Raw genomic sequence first — 16,401 nt, 5'->3', positions numbered from 1 at the left:
GGCCCATCGAGTCTGCTCCACCATTTTATCATGAGCTGATCCATTCTCCTATTTAGTCCCACTCCCCCGCCTTCTCACCATAACCTTTGATGCCCTGGCTACTCAGATACCTATCAATCTCTGCCTTAAATACACCCAATGACTTGGCCTCCACTGCTGCCCATGGCAACAAATTCCATAGATTCACCACCCTCTGACTAAAAAAATTTCTTCGCATTTCTGTTTTGAAAGGGCGCCCTTCAATCCTTAAGTCATGCCCTCTCGTACCAGACTCCCCCATCATGGGAAACAACTTTGCCACATCCACTCTGTCCATGCCTTTTAACATTTGAAATATTTCTATGAGGTCTCCCCTCATTCTTCTAAACTCCAAGGAATACAGTCCAAGAGCGGACAAACGTTCCTCATATGTTAATCCTCTCATTCCCGGAATCATTCTAGTGAATCTTCTCTGTACCCTCTCCAACGTCAGCACATCCTTTCTTAAATAAGGAGACCAAAACTGCCCACAGTACTCCAAGTGAGGTCTCACCAGCGCCTTATAGAGCCTCAACATCACATCCCTGCTCCTATACTCTATTCCTCTAGAAATGAATGCCAACATTGCATTCGCCTTCTTCACTACTGACTCAACCTGGAGGTTAACTTTAAGGGTATCCTGTACAAGGACTCCCAAGTCCCGTTGCATCTCAGAACTTTGAATTCTTTCCCTATTTAAATAATAGTCTGCCCGTTTATTTTTTCTGCCAAAGTGCATAACCATACACTTTCCAACATTGTACTTCATTTGCCACTTCTCTGCCCATTCTTCCAATCTATCCAAGTCTCTCTGCAGACTCTCCGTTTCCTCAGCACTACCGGCCCCTCCACCTATCTTCGCATCGTCAGCAAACTTAGCCACAAAGCCATCTATTCCATAATCCAAATCGTTGATGTACAATGTAAAAAGAAGCGGCCCCAACACTGATCCCTGTGGAACACCACTGGTAACCGGCAGCCAACCAGAATAGGATCCCTTTATTCCCACTATCTGTTTCCTGCCAATCAGCCAACGCTCTATCCACGTATGTAACTTTCCTGTAATTCCATGGGCTCTTATCTTGTTAAGTAGCCTCATGTGTGGCACCTTGTCAAAGGCCTTCTGAAAATCCAAATATACAACATCCACTTCATCTCCCTTGTCTAGCCTACTGATAATTTCCTCAAAAAATTGTAATAGGTTTGTCAGGCCGGATTTTCCTTTAAGGAATCCATGCTGAGTTCTGCCTATCTTGTCATATGCCTCCAGGTACTCTGTAACCTCATCCTTGACAATCGACTCCAACAACTTCCCAACCACGGATGTCAAGCTAACAGGTCTATAATTTCCTTTTTGCTTCCTTGCCCCCTTCTTAAATAGCGGAGTGACATTTGCAATCTTCCAGTCCTCCGGAACCATGCCAGAATCTATCGACTTTTGAAAGATCATCGCTAATGCCTCCGCAATCTCCACAGCTACTTCCTTCAGAACACGAGGGTGCATTCCATCTGGTCCAGGAGATTTATCTACCTTTAGCCTATTCAGCTTCCTGAGTACAACTTCTGTCGTAATTGTGACTGCGCACACTTCTCTTCCCTCCACTCTTGAGTGTCCAGTATACTGCTGATGTCTTCCTCAGTGAAGACTGATGCAAAATACTCGTTCAGTTCCTCTGCCATCTCCTTATCTTCCATTACAATTTCTCCAGCATCATTTTCCATCGGTCCTATATCTACTCTCACCTGTCTTTTACTCTTTATATACTTGAAAAAGCTTTTAGTATCCTCTTTGATATTATTTGCTAGCTTCCTTTCATAGTCAATCTTTTCTCTCTTAATGACCTTCTTGGTTTCCTTTTGTAAGGTTTTAAAAACTTCCCAATCCTCTGTCTTCCCACTAATTTTTGCTTCCTTGTATGCCCTCTCCTTTGCTTTAACTTTGGCTTTGACTTCTCTTGTCAACCACGGTTGCATCCTTTTTCCACTTGAAAATTTCTTCTTTTTTGGAATACACCTGTCTTGCACATTCCTCATTTCTCGCATTCCAGTTCTTACATTCCAGTTAGGCTGTTCACATGGATGAATTTTTCATTGATTTCATTTCCTTGTAACTTCTCAAGGAAATGAAAGGTGCTCTTTTGGGATATAAGCTCTTGAGTTTCCCTTTCTACCTTATTTAAAGCACTCCTTGAATCTATCTTTAAAGTACAATACTATGCAAAAGTCTTCGGCACATACAGTATATATAGCTAGAATGCCTAAGACTTTTGCAGAGTACTGTAGTAATTTTAGGTGTAGAACTGTACTGTTATAAAAAAGAAATTCATGACATGGGTGATGATAAATTAGATGCTGATATGGATCTTTATTGTGCACTGAGAGTGGGAAGGGACAGGAAGAGGAGAATCATGCTTGAGAAAAGGGAGAGGGGAGGGAGCGGGAAGCATGGGAAACACATACTGTAATGATCAATAGACCAATTGGAGTCAAATGACCTTAGCTGACATGTCAAAGCTGGTGTGTCTGCACCTGCATCACCCCTCTCGCAGTGCACCACCCTTGCCATTCCCAAAATCCTTTCCCAGTATGCACTTGCTATACATAAAAATGCTTTTATCAGTGTACATTTGTAATTTTTCTCAGTTATAAACAGTAAATGAATTGTAATCACATTCTCCATAATGGAAGTACAAGAAGAAAATAATGATAGTGTAATAAATTTGTATATGCAGCTTCCATTTCAAATATATATAGAAAAAGATGTGGTTTCAGAAAGGGGATTGAATTGCAGCAAAATGGGAATTATGTTCAACTCTCAATTGTCTTCCCCAAGGATCGATGATGAGACCTCCAGGTTGTGATATTTGTGAATGACTTAGACAAAGATATAAATGGGCTGGTTAGTAAATTTGGAGGTGATACAATAATCAATGAAGGTTGTGGATAGTGAGGAAGGTCATTCAGCAAGATCAGTTGAAAATGTGGGCAGAGAAATGGCAGATGGAGTTTAATCTGGACGTGAGATGTTGCATTTTGGGAGTCCAAATGTAAGAGGAAATTATATAGTATATGGCAGGGGTCTTAGGAGCTGTGATGTACAGAGGCATCTTGGGTGTTGAGCATGGAAGTCAGGAAGCTGATAGAGGCTTTTCCCCAGGGCTGAAATGGCTAGCACGAGAAGGCGTAATTTTAAGGTGTTTGGATATAGGTACAGAGGAGATGTCAGGGGTAAGTTTTTTACGCAGAGAGTGGTGAGCGTGTGGAATGGGCTGCTGGCGGCGGCGGTGGAGGCGGAAATGATAGGGTCTTTTAAGAGACTCCTGGATGACTACATGGATCTTAGAAAAATAGAGGGCAATGGGTAAAGCCTGGGTAGTTCCAAGGTAGAGATATGTTCGGCACATCTTTGTGGGCTGAAGGGCCTCTATTGTGCTCTATGTTTTCTATGTTAAGTTATGTTGCAGCTGTATAAAACTTTGGTTTGGCCACATTTGTAGTATTGTGTAAAGTACTGATTACTGCATTACAGAAAGGACGTGGAGGCTTTTGAGAGGGTACAGAGGTGTTTCACCAGTATGTTGCCTGGATCAGAGAGTATTAGCTTTCAGGAGAGTTTTGAGCATCAGCTACCTAGTGGTGACTTCATAGAAGTATATAAAAATTTTTGAGAGACATAGGGTAAATAGACTTTTCTTCTCCCAAGGTGGAAGTGTCACGTACTTGAGGGCATAGTTTTAAAGTGAGAGATGAAAAGTTTTATTTTACACAGATGGTGGAACACTTTCCCAGGTGTAGTGGTGGATGCAGATCCATAGAACATAGAAAACCTGCCTTCGGCCTACAAAACTGTGCCGAACATATCCTTACCTTAGAACTACCTAGGCTTACCCATAGCCCTCTATTTTTTCTAAGTTCCATGTATCCATCCAGGAGTCTCTAAAAAGAGCCTATTGTTTCTGCCTCCACTGCCGCCACTGGCAGCCAATTCCATGCTCTCACCACTCTCTGCGTATAAAAAAAAACGACAACAACAACAACAACTTACCCCTGACATCTCCTCTGTACCTACTTCCAAGCAGCTTAATACTATGCCCTCTCGTGCTAGCTATTTCAGCCCTGGGAAAAAGCCTCTGACTATCCCCACGATCAATGCCTGTCATTATCTTGTACACCTCTATCAGGTCACCTCTCGTCCTCCGTCGCTCTAAGGAAAAAAGGCCAAGTTCACTCAACCTATTCTCATAAGGCATGCTCCCCAATCCAGGCAACATCCTTATAAATCTCCTCTGCACCCTTTCTATGGTTTCCACGTCTTTCCTGTAGTGAGGCGACCAGAACTGAGTATTCCAAGTGGGTCTGACCAGGGTCCTATATAGCTGCAACATTACCTCATGGATCTTAAACTCAGTCCCATGATTGATGAAGGCCAATACACTGTATGCCTTCTTAACCACAGAGTCAACCTGTGTAGCAGCTTTGAGTGTCCTATGGACTCAGACCTCAAGATCCCTCTGATCCTCTACACTGCCAAGAGTCTTACCATTAATTCTATATTCTACCATCATATTTGCTACCACAATGAACCACCTCACACTCATCTGGGTTGAACTCAATGTGCCACTTCTCAGCCCAGTTTTGCATCTTATCAATGTCCCGTTGTAACCTCTGACCGCCCTCCACACTATCCACAACACCCCCAACCTTTGTGTCATCAACAAATTTATTAACCCATCCCTCCACTTCCTCATCCAGGCCATTTATAAAAATCACAAAGAGTAGGGGTCCCAGAACATATCACTGAGGCACACAACTGGTGACCAACCTCCATGCATAATATGACCTGTCTACAACCACTCTTTGCCTTCTGTGGGCAAGCCATTTCTGGATCCACAAAGCAATGTCCCCTTGGATCCCATGCCTCCTTACTTTCTCAATGAGCCTTGCATGGGGTACCTTATCAAATGCCTTGCTAAAATTCATATACACTACATCTACTGCTCTACCTTCATCAATCTGTTTAGACACATCCTCAAAAAATTCACTCGGGCTCGTAAGGCATGACCTGCCTTTGACAAAGCCATGCTGACTATTCCTAATCATATAATGCCTCCAAATGTTCATAAATCCTGCCTTCCAGGATCTTCTCCATCAACTTACCAACCACTGAAGTAAGACTCACCGGTCTGTAATTTCCTGGGCTATCCCTACTTTCTTTCTTGAATAAGCGAACAACATCCGCAAACCTCCAATCCTCCGGGACTTCTTCCGTCCACATTAATGATGCAAAGATCATCGCCAGAGGCTCAGCAATCTCCTCCCTCGCTTCCCACAGTAGCCCAGGGTACATCCCATCCGGCCCTGGTGATTTACCTACTTGATGCTTTCCAAAAGTTCCAGCACATCCTCTTCCTTAATATCTACATGCTCAAGCTTTTCAGTCCACTGTAAGTCATCCCTACAATCGCTAAGATCCTTTTCCATAGTGAATACTGAAGCAAAGTACTCATTAAGTACCTCTGCCATATCCTCTGGTTCCATACACACTTTTACACTGTCACATTTGATTGGTCCTATTCTCTTATGTCTTATCCTCTTGCTCTTCACGTACTTGTAGAATGCCTTGGAGTTTTCCTTAATCCTGTCTGCCAGGGCCTTCTCATGGCTCCTTCTGGCTCTTCTAATTTCATTCTTAAGCTCCTTTCTGCTAGCCTTATAATCTTCTAGATCTCTATCATTATGTAGTTTTTTGAACCTTTTGTAAGCTCTTCTTGACTAAATTTACAACAGCCTTTGTACACCATGATTCCTGCCCTACCATCCTTTCCCTGTCTCATTGGAACATATCTACGCAGGACCCCACGCAAATAACCCCTGAACATTTGCCACATTTCTTCCGTATGTTTCCCTGAGAACATCTATTTCCAATTTATGCTTCCAAGTTCCCGCCTGATAGCCTCATATTTCCCCTTACTCCAATTAAACATTTCCCTAACTTGTCTGTTCCTATCCCTCTCCAATGCTATGGTAAAGGAGATAGAATTGTAATCACAATCTCTAAAATGCTCTCTCACTGCGAGACTTGACACCTGACCAGGTTCATTTCCCAATACCAGATCAAGTACAGCCTCTCCTCTTGTAGGCTTATCTACATATTGTGTCAAGGAACCTTCCTGAACACACCTAACAAACTCACCCCATCTAAACCCCTCATTCTAGGGAGAAGCCATTCAATATTTGGGAAATTAAAATCTCCCACCACAACAACTCTGTTATTATTACTCCTTTCCGGAATCTGTCTCCCTATGTACTCCTCCCTATCTGCTCCTGAACAATAGCAGTATTTAAGAGGAGTTTATACAGGCATGTGTACAGGCAGGGAATGGAGGGATATAGACCCTGTGCAGGTAAAATGGATTAGTTTGGATTAGCATCATGGTTGGCACAGGCATTGTGGGCTGGCTGAAGGACCTATTACTATGGACAAGCATCATTGGTACAGTAAAGCAGAGATCTCTTGTGGATAGAAAACATAAGAAACTTCAAGTGCTGCAGTATTGGGCATCTAGGTATTCTCATTTAAAACATATGGTAGGTTAGCACATAGAGCAAATAATTAGAAGAGATGGAATGTTGGCTTAAACTGTAAAGAGGATAGAGCACGTCTCTGCTGCTGCTGCAGCTGTACCAACCGTACTTTGAGTTGTTTTGACCTGGTTTAATTCCTGTGTTGAAGAGAGTGGTTCTAACTTGGAGTTGTACTTGCTGGAGTTTAGAAGAGCCAAGTTATTTTACTGATGATAGGTGGGCTTGACAGAATGTGTACTACAGATATTTCCGTTTGAGCTAATCTAGAACCAGAGGACATAATTTCAGGATGAAGGTTGCCCATTTAAGAGTGAGATTTGGAGAAATTTCTTCTGGCTATTTTGAACCCTTGAAATTCTCTTTACCAGAGAAATGTGGAGGTTGAAAAATTAAACATTCAGAGCTGAGACAAATTTTTGGCCTTTTGGATAGTTAAGACTGGGCTAAAAACTGGAGTTAGTGATGCAATCAAGTCAGCAGTAAAGCATGATCTTTTTGGATGGTGGAACTGGCTTATGGGCCATGTTGTCTACTTGTCCCATTTCTTGTGGTGTTACCTTCCACTCTGCACTCTGTTAACATAGAAACATAGAAAACCTACAGCACAATACAGGCCCTTCTGCCCACAAAGTTGTACTGCACATGTCCCTACCTTAGAAATTACTAGGGTTACCCATAGCCCGCTATTTTTCTGAGCTCCATGTACCTATCCAGGAGTCTCTTAAAAGACCCTATCGTATCTGCCTCCACCACCGTTGCCAGCAGCCCATTCCATGCACTCACCACTCTGAGTTTTTAAAAAAAAAAGCTTACCCCTGTCATCTCCTCTGTGCTTACTCTCAAACACCTTAAACCTGTGCCCTCTTGTGGCAGCCATTTCAGCCCTGGGAAAAAGCCTCTGAATATCCACACAATCAATGCCTCTCATCATCTTATACACCTCTATCAGGTCACCTCTCATCCTCCGTCGCTCCAAGGAGAAAAGGCCCGAGTTCACGCAACCTGTTTTCATAAGGCTTGCTCCCCAATCCAGGCAATATCCTTGTAAATTTCCTCTGCACCCTTTCTGTGGTTTCCACATCCTTCCTGTAGTGAGGCGACCAGAACTGAGCACAGTATTCCAAGTGGGGTCTGACCAGGATCGTACATAGCTGCAATATACCTCTCGGCTCCTAAATTCAATTCCACGATTGATGAAGGCCCATACACCGTACGCCTTCTTAACCACAGAGTCAACCTGCACAGCTGCTTTGAGCGTCCTATGGACTCGGACCCCAAGATCCCTCTGATCCTCCACACTGCCAAGAGTCTGCCATCATATTTGACCTACCAAAATGAACCACTTCATAAGTGTACATAACTACAGCATAAGTGTACTTTTCAAGTACGTTTTCTTGTATCACTTCATGAGTTTGGAATTTGGGCATTCAGAACTGTTCTGCCTCGTGTAGTGCATTTTCCTTTTATCGTTCACACTTTTACACCTTCTTGTGCCCTTCTAGTTTTTTAGCTGATACTGATTTCTTGTCACCTTCCTGATCTGTTGGCTCTTCATGTGATCGAGCCCTTACATCCCTGCCGTAGTAGGTCTCTCCTACTACTAGCTGTTGAGAATGATTGCATATTTTTAATATTAGCTTAGTATTTTTTATATATTGGGAATTTCCAGGCCTGGTTTTTACAGGTGATTTTATTGGAATATGCTTTACAGTATGCTCATCTGCATGCTCAATACAGAAATATTCAACATGGGGAGATTATAAAGTAAGTTATGAAATAGAGCAGACTGGAGGGACTGAATGGTCTACTACTGATTATTATATTCTGGTTGTTCAGTCATAATTCTAATGGAGTTGTATAGTCTGCAGTAAAAGGGCTACTGAGGGATTTAATTTACGAAAGTAGTAATAAGAGTCTTGAAACTTTAATTTACCCTGAGAACGAGGACTGAGGAAAGTGAAAAGAAAGTGGGATAATTTTAAGGAATATGTGTTAGATTCAGTGGCTTTTTCCAATAACTTGCATATTGCGTTATCCTTAGTTACTGTATTCATGTGAAGTTCTGAAATGATTTATGAGGCTCATTTAATGTTACTGTTGAATTTCAACTTCTTGTCTGACCTAAGCCTTCTGTTTATAAATTACTAACAAATAAAGTAACCTACTTCAATCAGATCGTGTCTGGCTTCTAACTGCTTCTCTTCCTTCCTTTTGTTATCCTGCAGTGTTCTGTGCCCAGGTCTTTGTGGCTAGGCTGCTCCAACCTGGTAGAGAGCATGTGCGCACTGAGATGCCTGCAGAGCATGCCCAGTGTCAGATGTCTCCAGGTGCCTTATTCTCTTTACTTACTGTGTTTTTATTTTTATGATTCTGTGATTGTGTATATGTAACCCTCTGAGTACTGGCAAATTCCTCTTAAGGTCTTTCTTTACTGACATTGTGTGTGTTTGTGAGTATGTGCAGATATGTGTGCACACACATACAAGTGCATCAGATTTAAGTATTGAAATGTGGTTCAACATGTGCTGCATTACTTGGCTTCAAATGAGGTACCAGTAGGAAAATAAAAAAGATCAGAACTTCTGGCTGTGGATGAGAATCATCTTGGCTGTTACCCGAATGTATGATTGGCCCTAGATATGACACCTTGTACAACTAAGTAGGATGTTGCCTGCTTATTACCTCAGTTCAGGTTAGTGAAGGATATGACACTAGGGGATGCCAATAAGTGTCTTGGTACTTCCAGAACAAGAAGGCAGAGATCTAATTTAAAGCCAAGGGAAATAGAGTTGCAGGTACATGAACAGTTGTAGAATCTGTGATTTAATAGAAGCTTTTGCAGGTGGTGTTGAATTGCAAAGCAACCAGACGGGGGTGCACATGCTAAGCTTGGGAGTGTAGCTGGGGTTTATGGGCTTGGAAGCATAGCTGGGGTGGGTATGGGCGCCCTGCTTGGGAGCGTAGCTGGAGGGGTATGGGCTCGCGGCTGGGGGTGAGCGCGCGCACGCTCGGCATGGGCTCGTGGCTGGGGGTGAGCGCGCGCCGCTCGGCATGGGCTCGCGGCTGGGGGTGAGCGCGCGCACGCTCCACTCGGGAGTGCGGCGGGGGTTGAGCAACCACGCTTGGCACGGATGCGCAGCGGGGGGGGGCGGGGAGTGAGTGCTCATGCTTGGCTTTGTGCGCGGCAAGAGCAGGTGTGAGTTATTGGGACAGGTACTGAGCTGCGGATGATTACCATGACTACTTTTAGCGTGATTAATGCGGAAGATGTTTTTGAGTCAGAATATGTTGTAGAGTCCTTGTACTTGGCCTAGTTAAATGATGTGCGAAATTGGCTTAAATACATTATGAGCATTAAATTTAAATAGTCTTGAAGGGATTCTAATACCATTTATATTAGACTTGGAGCATTCGCTCTGCGCTTGTGATCCCTAATTTATTACATCTTAAGACCATAAGACATAAGAGCAGAATTTGGCTCTTTGGCTCATCAAGTCTGCTCTGTCATTCCATCATGGCTGATTTATTATTCCTCTCAACCCTGTTTTCTTCCTGTAACCAATGATGCCCTGAAACTATCACTCTCCACTTTAAAAGTACACAATGATTTGGTCTGCACAGATGTCTGTGGCAATGATTTCCACAGATTCACCACCCTCTGACTAAAAAAAAAAAAAAAAAAAAAATTTTCCTCATCTCTGTTCTAAATGGATGTGCCTCCTGGTCCTAGATTCCCCCACTATAAGAAACATCCTTTCCATACCGACTCTATCTAGGCCTGTCATGATTGGATAAGTTTCAATGAGATCTCCCCTCATTCTTCTAAACTCCAGCGAGGACAGTCCTAGAGTCATCAAACGCTTCTGGTATGTTAACCTTCTAATTTTTGTGCATTTCCAAAACCAGCACACCTTTTCTTGGATAAAGAGCCCAAAGCTGCTCACAATACTCCCAAGTACGGTCTAACTAATGCCTTATAAACTCTCAGCATTACATCCTTGCTTTTGTATTCTAGTCCTCTTGAAATGAATGCTAACATTGCATTTGTCTGTCTTGCCACTGACTTTGCCTGCAAATTAACCTTTGGGGAATCCTGCTGAAGGACTCCCAAGGCCCTTTTCAGTTCTGTAGACACCCTTATTCTTCAGCACTACTTGCTCCTCCACCTGTTCTTGTATCATCCGCAAACTTGGCTGCAAAGCCATCAATTCCTTCATTAAAATCACTGACAAATAACTTGAAAAGAAGCAATTCCAACACTGACTCCTGCTAAACACCATCTGTCACTGAAAGCCAACCAGAAAAGGCCCCCTTTATTCCCACACTTTTCCTCCTGTCAGTCACTCAATTTTCTATCCATGTTGGTATAAATCCAGTAATATCATGGGCTCTTGTTAAGCAGCCTCATGTGTAGAACCTTGTCAAACACCTTCTGAAAATCCAAGTACACAACATACATTTGACTCCTTTGTCTATCCTAGTTGTTATTTCCTCAAGGAATTCTAAGAGATTTGACAGGCAAGATGCTGACGTTGGCCTATTTTGTCATGTCTTCCAAGTACCCTGAAACCCCATCCTAAATAACAGACTCCTACATCTTTCTAACAACTGTGGTAGGCTAACTGGCCTATAATTTCCTTTCTTTTGCTTTCCTCGTTTCCCAAAGAGTCAAGTGACATTTGCAAATTTTGAGTCCTCCTGAACCATTCCAGAATCATTACTAATGCCTCCATAATATCTTCAGCTACCTCTTTCAGAACTCTGGGGTGTAGCCCACCTGGTCCAGCTGATTTATGCACCTCCAGACTTTACAGCAGCCCAAGCACCTCCTTGGTAATAGCAATGACACTCAATTCTGCCCCATGACACTCCGGCATTTCTGGCATTCTGCTAGTGCCTTCCACAGTGAAGACTAATGTAAAGTACATTTCATTGTCAGTTCATTGGCCATTTCTTTGAACCCCATTACAACCTCTCCAGCATCATTTTCCAGCAGTACAATTTCCACTCTTTCTTTAACTTCTGCTATATTACATGCCCTTTCTTTTGCTTTTATGCAGTATTTGACTCCCCTTGTCAGACAGGATTGATTACCTCATCTTCCCTTTAGAATAGTTCTTCATCTTTGGGATGTACCTTGCTGGCACCTTCCAAATCGCTCTCAGATATTTCCAGCCACTGCTTTTCTGCTGCCATCCCTGCTAGTGTCCCCTTCCAATAAACTTTGGCCAGTACCTCTCATGACTGTGTAATTCCCTTTACTCCACTGTAATACTGATCAATGTGACTTAACTTCACCCTCTCAAATTGTATGGTGAATTCTGTCACATTATGATTACTGTTTTCCTTAGGGTTCCTTTACCTTAAGCTCCCTAATCAAATCTGGGTCATTACATAACACCCAATCCAGAATTGTACAACCACAAGTTGCTCTAAAAAGGCAAGGCAGTTCTCAATTGTGAAAATTATAAGCAACATGTGCACTTAGTTTAAGAGTAAAAAGTTTGCATATGATTCCATATCATAAGGGAATAATGAGACCATGAAATGAGTTTGGACATGTCAGTTTCCAGAGCTCTTAAGTTGAAATCCAGCAAATTCAAACTATTTGGACTTTATTTGCATTATACTGCATTAGTATTAAACTTCAGACGAATTTTTTATTCACACATCTTACAGCACTCAGAGGGTTAAATTAGTTTTAATATTAAATCCCTTTTTATTTTGCTTGAAGAGCTTGTGTTTGACACATTTGTGTTGATAAGTATTGTGTAATGTATAAATTTGCAATGTTGCAACAATGTATAAAAATGTCAAATATTGAACGTGTCTGCATGCGGCATGAATTATCATGTCATTTGCTGTAGCTAGTAATGTTTAGTTTTGACATTATTTCTAACCTTACACAAGTTCCAATCTGTCATGTTATTTAGAAAATTAATATCAGCTTGTTTAAGTGCAGTCATAAAGGTGTTAATGTGGAGGTCCAGTCCCTACTGTGAATGATATGGGTTCTAAGCACCTGCTACCTTACATACTGAGGACTTGAAATAAATTGGAATTTGACAAATTCTTGTAATATTAATCAAAATGACAATTTAGTTGAAGCACCCTAGGCAAGACAGAGGAAAGCCAGGTGCAACATCTTTTGCAACTTCACATAGAGTGAAGCTGTTTGGAATGTCATGGGTTTGCACTGGTAATGGTTTATGAGCAGCTTTATAACAATGACCAGATGATCAGTTCTGGAGAATTTATGGGAGGACATCAGTGCTGTTAAATTATGGACATGTCAGTTTCCAGAGCTGATATACAATATGAGTTAATTTCATTCCTCAGAGGGGAGAAAAGCAGGTCTTAATTTATCATCCCATCCAAAAAATTGCCCTCTAGTAGTACAACACTACCTTACTGCTTCATGGAAATATCAACCTAAATTTTGTGCCCAAGTTTTGGAGGTGGAGCTTGAACCTCTTCAGACTTTTGATTCCAAGGTGAGTGTTGCTCAGTTAGCCATAGCGACAGAGTTACAGAGAAAGGCCCTTCAGCTCTTCAAGTCCACAATAACCATGAACTGCCCATATTTGCATGGATACTGTGCTTACCAGTTTTATTCTTTTCCTGTAACCTAAAGTGATTGCAGTCTTGGTGGCCAGTTTGTCCCATTAGCTAGTTTCAGCAAACTGACTAAGAGGTCTGTCTATATCCTAAATGCCCTTTCTATTGCATTATGACATATTGAGATAGTCAAGTGTACCTGTGCTTGAAAACATCCTCAAGTTCTGTTGATGAAGAATGTGAATACAAGTATTTACAAGTAACAGTTTTAGTTCTGGCTACAGTGTCACGTGAACTCTTGCATTCAGTTGGTTTGGCATGAAAAATGTTTGAAACGACGTTAGATATTTCTGGATAGATCCACTGTTGTTAGAATTGTTAGTAAGAAAGATAAGTAGGCATTGAGTAGCTGGATTTGTACACAGAATATGTGTGCGTCAGTATTCTTGTTGCAGATATGAAGTCTTGGAGATAGAAGATTTGCAATTACACTTGCTATATTCATGCTTTCTGTTCCCTTGATTAGAGAAAGTGAATTAAAAAAATAACATGTCAGTTTTTATATATTGGCCTCTGCATATTTCCTTTTCAGGAGTTGCTCTGAACATATATTATGCCTGTAGAAACTCTAGGCTCTAGAATGAAGAATGGCTGCTCATTCAGAAGATTCTATCCTCATCCTTTGCCACTTTCCTGAGCAATCTTGACCTTGAGTTACCAGCTGACTGGTGCATTCTTGAAAGTATTATCACATTTCTAGCCATCAGTCACCTCATTCAACCAAATTGCCATTTTTCATGTCTTGTACTTCCATAATCAAAACATATTTTAAGATGAAGATTTTGAGGAACTTTTCTTAGCAGCATCTGGAAACTTAATATTTTTTAGAAACTTTATGGCAGTTCTTGAGGGGTCACTACCTTAGCTGTTTAAATATAGAATACTGACTAAGAAATATGTTTGTGAGGAGCTTGGTTTGTCGGAGTTTAGAATGAAGCAGATGCCAGATTGCATTTTTTAAAAATCTGGTGTTGACTGTCCTGATGTGAAGTTTCTGTATTGTATTATATTGGTGTTGATTTTTGTACAGCATTCTGATGATTCAGTGCCTCAGTAGAGATACAAGAACATGAAAATTACAATGTATACAGTGCTTTGAACTTGCTCCATCATTTGTAGACCACAGTGCCTCAAATTCAATGAACTCTCCAAGTACTACAGATTATGATGTCCAAGAATCTGTTAATCTCAACCTTGAAATTAATCAGTAGCTAAACATCTGAAGCCTCTTGGTGAAAGAGAATTCTAAAGGTTCACAATCTGCTATGTGATGTTTCTTCTCAGCTCTGAAAGGCTATCCTCTCATCCTAAAAGTATGTACCATCAATTTGGATTCGTCATTGAGAAGAAACAGGCTCTCAGCATCTACTTTATTACATGCCCCCACCCCCACCCACCCACACAATCCCAAAACAAATCTTGTATATATCTCAATGAGTTCTTCCACATGCTCATATGTGAACAAATAGTATCTTTCAAATGCCTGTTTTACAAGTCTACTTGTAAAAGCATGTATAAGGCTGCTAAACAAAATAAGAGCCCATGGTATTACAGGAAAGATACGAGCATGGACAGAAGATTGGCTGACTAGCAGGAGGTGGATAGGAGGGCTTTTATGGTTGCCTGCTGGTGACGTGGTGTTCTGCAGGGTTCAGTGTTGGAGTCACTACTTTTCACATTATATGTCAATATCCTGGATAGCAGAATTGATGGCTTTGTGACGAGGTTTGCGGATGAGACAAAGGTGGAGGGGCAGGTAGTGTTGAGGAAGCAGGGAATCTGCAGAAAGATTTAGACAGATTAGGAGAATCGGCTAAGAAGTGACAGATGGAATACAGTGTAGAGAAGTGTATGGTCTTCGGTAGTAGGATAAAGGCATAGACTGTTTTCTAAACAAGGAGCAAATTCAAAAATCTGAGGTGCAAAGGGATATGGGAATCCTTGTGCAGGGTTCCCTAAAGGTTAGCTTACAGGTTGAGTAGTGGACAACGTTCTATGGCCCCTTATCAAAGAAAGGATGTGCTGGCAATTGGTGTGGGTTCAGAGGAAGTTCATGAGACTGATCCTGGGAATGACAGGGTTAAGTTATGAGCAGCGTTTGATGGCTCTGAGTTTGTACTTGCTGGAGTTTAGAAGAATAGGGTGGGGGAGGATATCATTGAAGAGCTGAGATAATGGATGTGCAGAGGATGTTTCCAATATTGGGGGAGTCCAAGACCAGTGGGCACAGCCTCAGAAACGGGTTCCCAATCTTCTTTTATGCCATGGACCAATACCATTTAGCAAAGGGTTAGTGTACCTCAGGTTGGGAACTCCTGGGATCGAAAGACATCCCTTTAGAACAGATGAGGATGAATTTATTTAGCCAGAGGGTGTTGAGTGTGTAGAATTAATTCCCAAAGACAACTTTGGAGGCCAAGACATTGGGTATATTTAAAGTGGAGGTTGACAGTTCTTGATTAATAAGGATGTCAAAAGTTATGGGGAGAAGGTAGGAGAGTGGAATAATCAGCCATGATCAATTGACAGAGCAAACTTGATGGGATGAATGATCTAGTTTTGCTCCTATGTCTTATGTTCTAAGTCCACTCTGAAATTAAGATGGGCAAATCAGAAGGAGCTACCATCAATCCTTGATCTTTGAAGACCAGTGAAGCATCAGGAAGCGTCAGTGCCCCAAAAGTGGCTGTAAGTCCATTGAGGTGATGCAAAAACTACTTGCTTTCACATTCTTGAATTGATGTATGAAGGGTAGACACTTAAATGTGCTACCAGAATCTACATGAAAGGACAATAATGGGTGTATTTGTTGATCTACTTCTCTACCAGTGGCTTTTAGGTTCAGACCCAGGGAATACCTGTTAAACACAGTTTACCTAAAAGTACATACTGTTTATTAGCAAGCTTGCATTCTCAGTTGAACTAGAGTCCCTGTTCACAGAGCTTGGGAAAATCCACAGCCAAGTGAGCCCAGAATATTGCGTGGAGCTGTTGATATACATTGTTATCACATATTTTGATAAGGGTAGACTGAGAAGCCTTCTCATGGAACAAACACTACTTTGTTCATACATTATTCTCACAGCACAACTTGTCAAGCTGCCAATAAGTCAGTTAGGTTTTAGCCCTTTTAATTCTGTATATAATTCCTCATTCCCTCCTTTTGTCTTTCCGTGACCA

General features: G+C 41.7%; 1 protein-coding gene across 9 annotated transcripts in view; it reads left to right on the top strand.

The window, feature by feature from the left end:
- The window catches only part of LOC134349428 (F-box/WD repeat-containing protein 11), a 304,136-nt gene that overhangs the window by 60,226 nt on the left and 227,509 nt on the right, over positions 1-16,401 (top strand). For 2 of the 9 annotated variants that reach the window (XM_063053711.1, XM_063053710.1), the window contains exon 2: positions 8,829-8,930. The exons of the other annotated variants lie outside the window; for them this stretch is intronic. In XM_063053711.1, the coding sequence (XP_062909781.1) occupies positions 8,829-8,930 (102 nt within the window). The remainder of the gene's footprint in view (positions 1-8,828; positions 8,931-16,401) is intronic. 9 annotated transcript variants of the gene reach the window in all.

Source organism: Mobula hypostoma, chromosome 7 (assembly GCF_963921235.1).
Source record: "Mobula hypostoma chromosome 7, sMobHyp1.1, whole genome shotgun sequence".
Classification (NCBI taxonomy): Eukaryota; Metazoa; Chordata; class Chondrichthyes; order Myliobatiformes; family Myliobatidae; genus Mobula; species Mobula hypostoma.
Note: the sequence above shows the minus strand (reverse complement) of the source record. Positions and strands in the feature narration are given on the sequence as shown.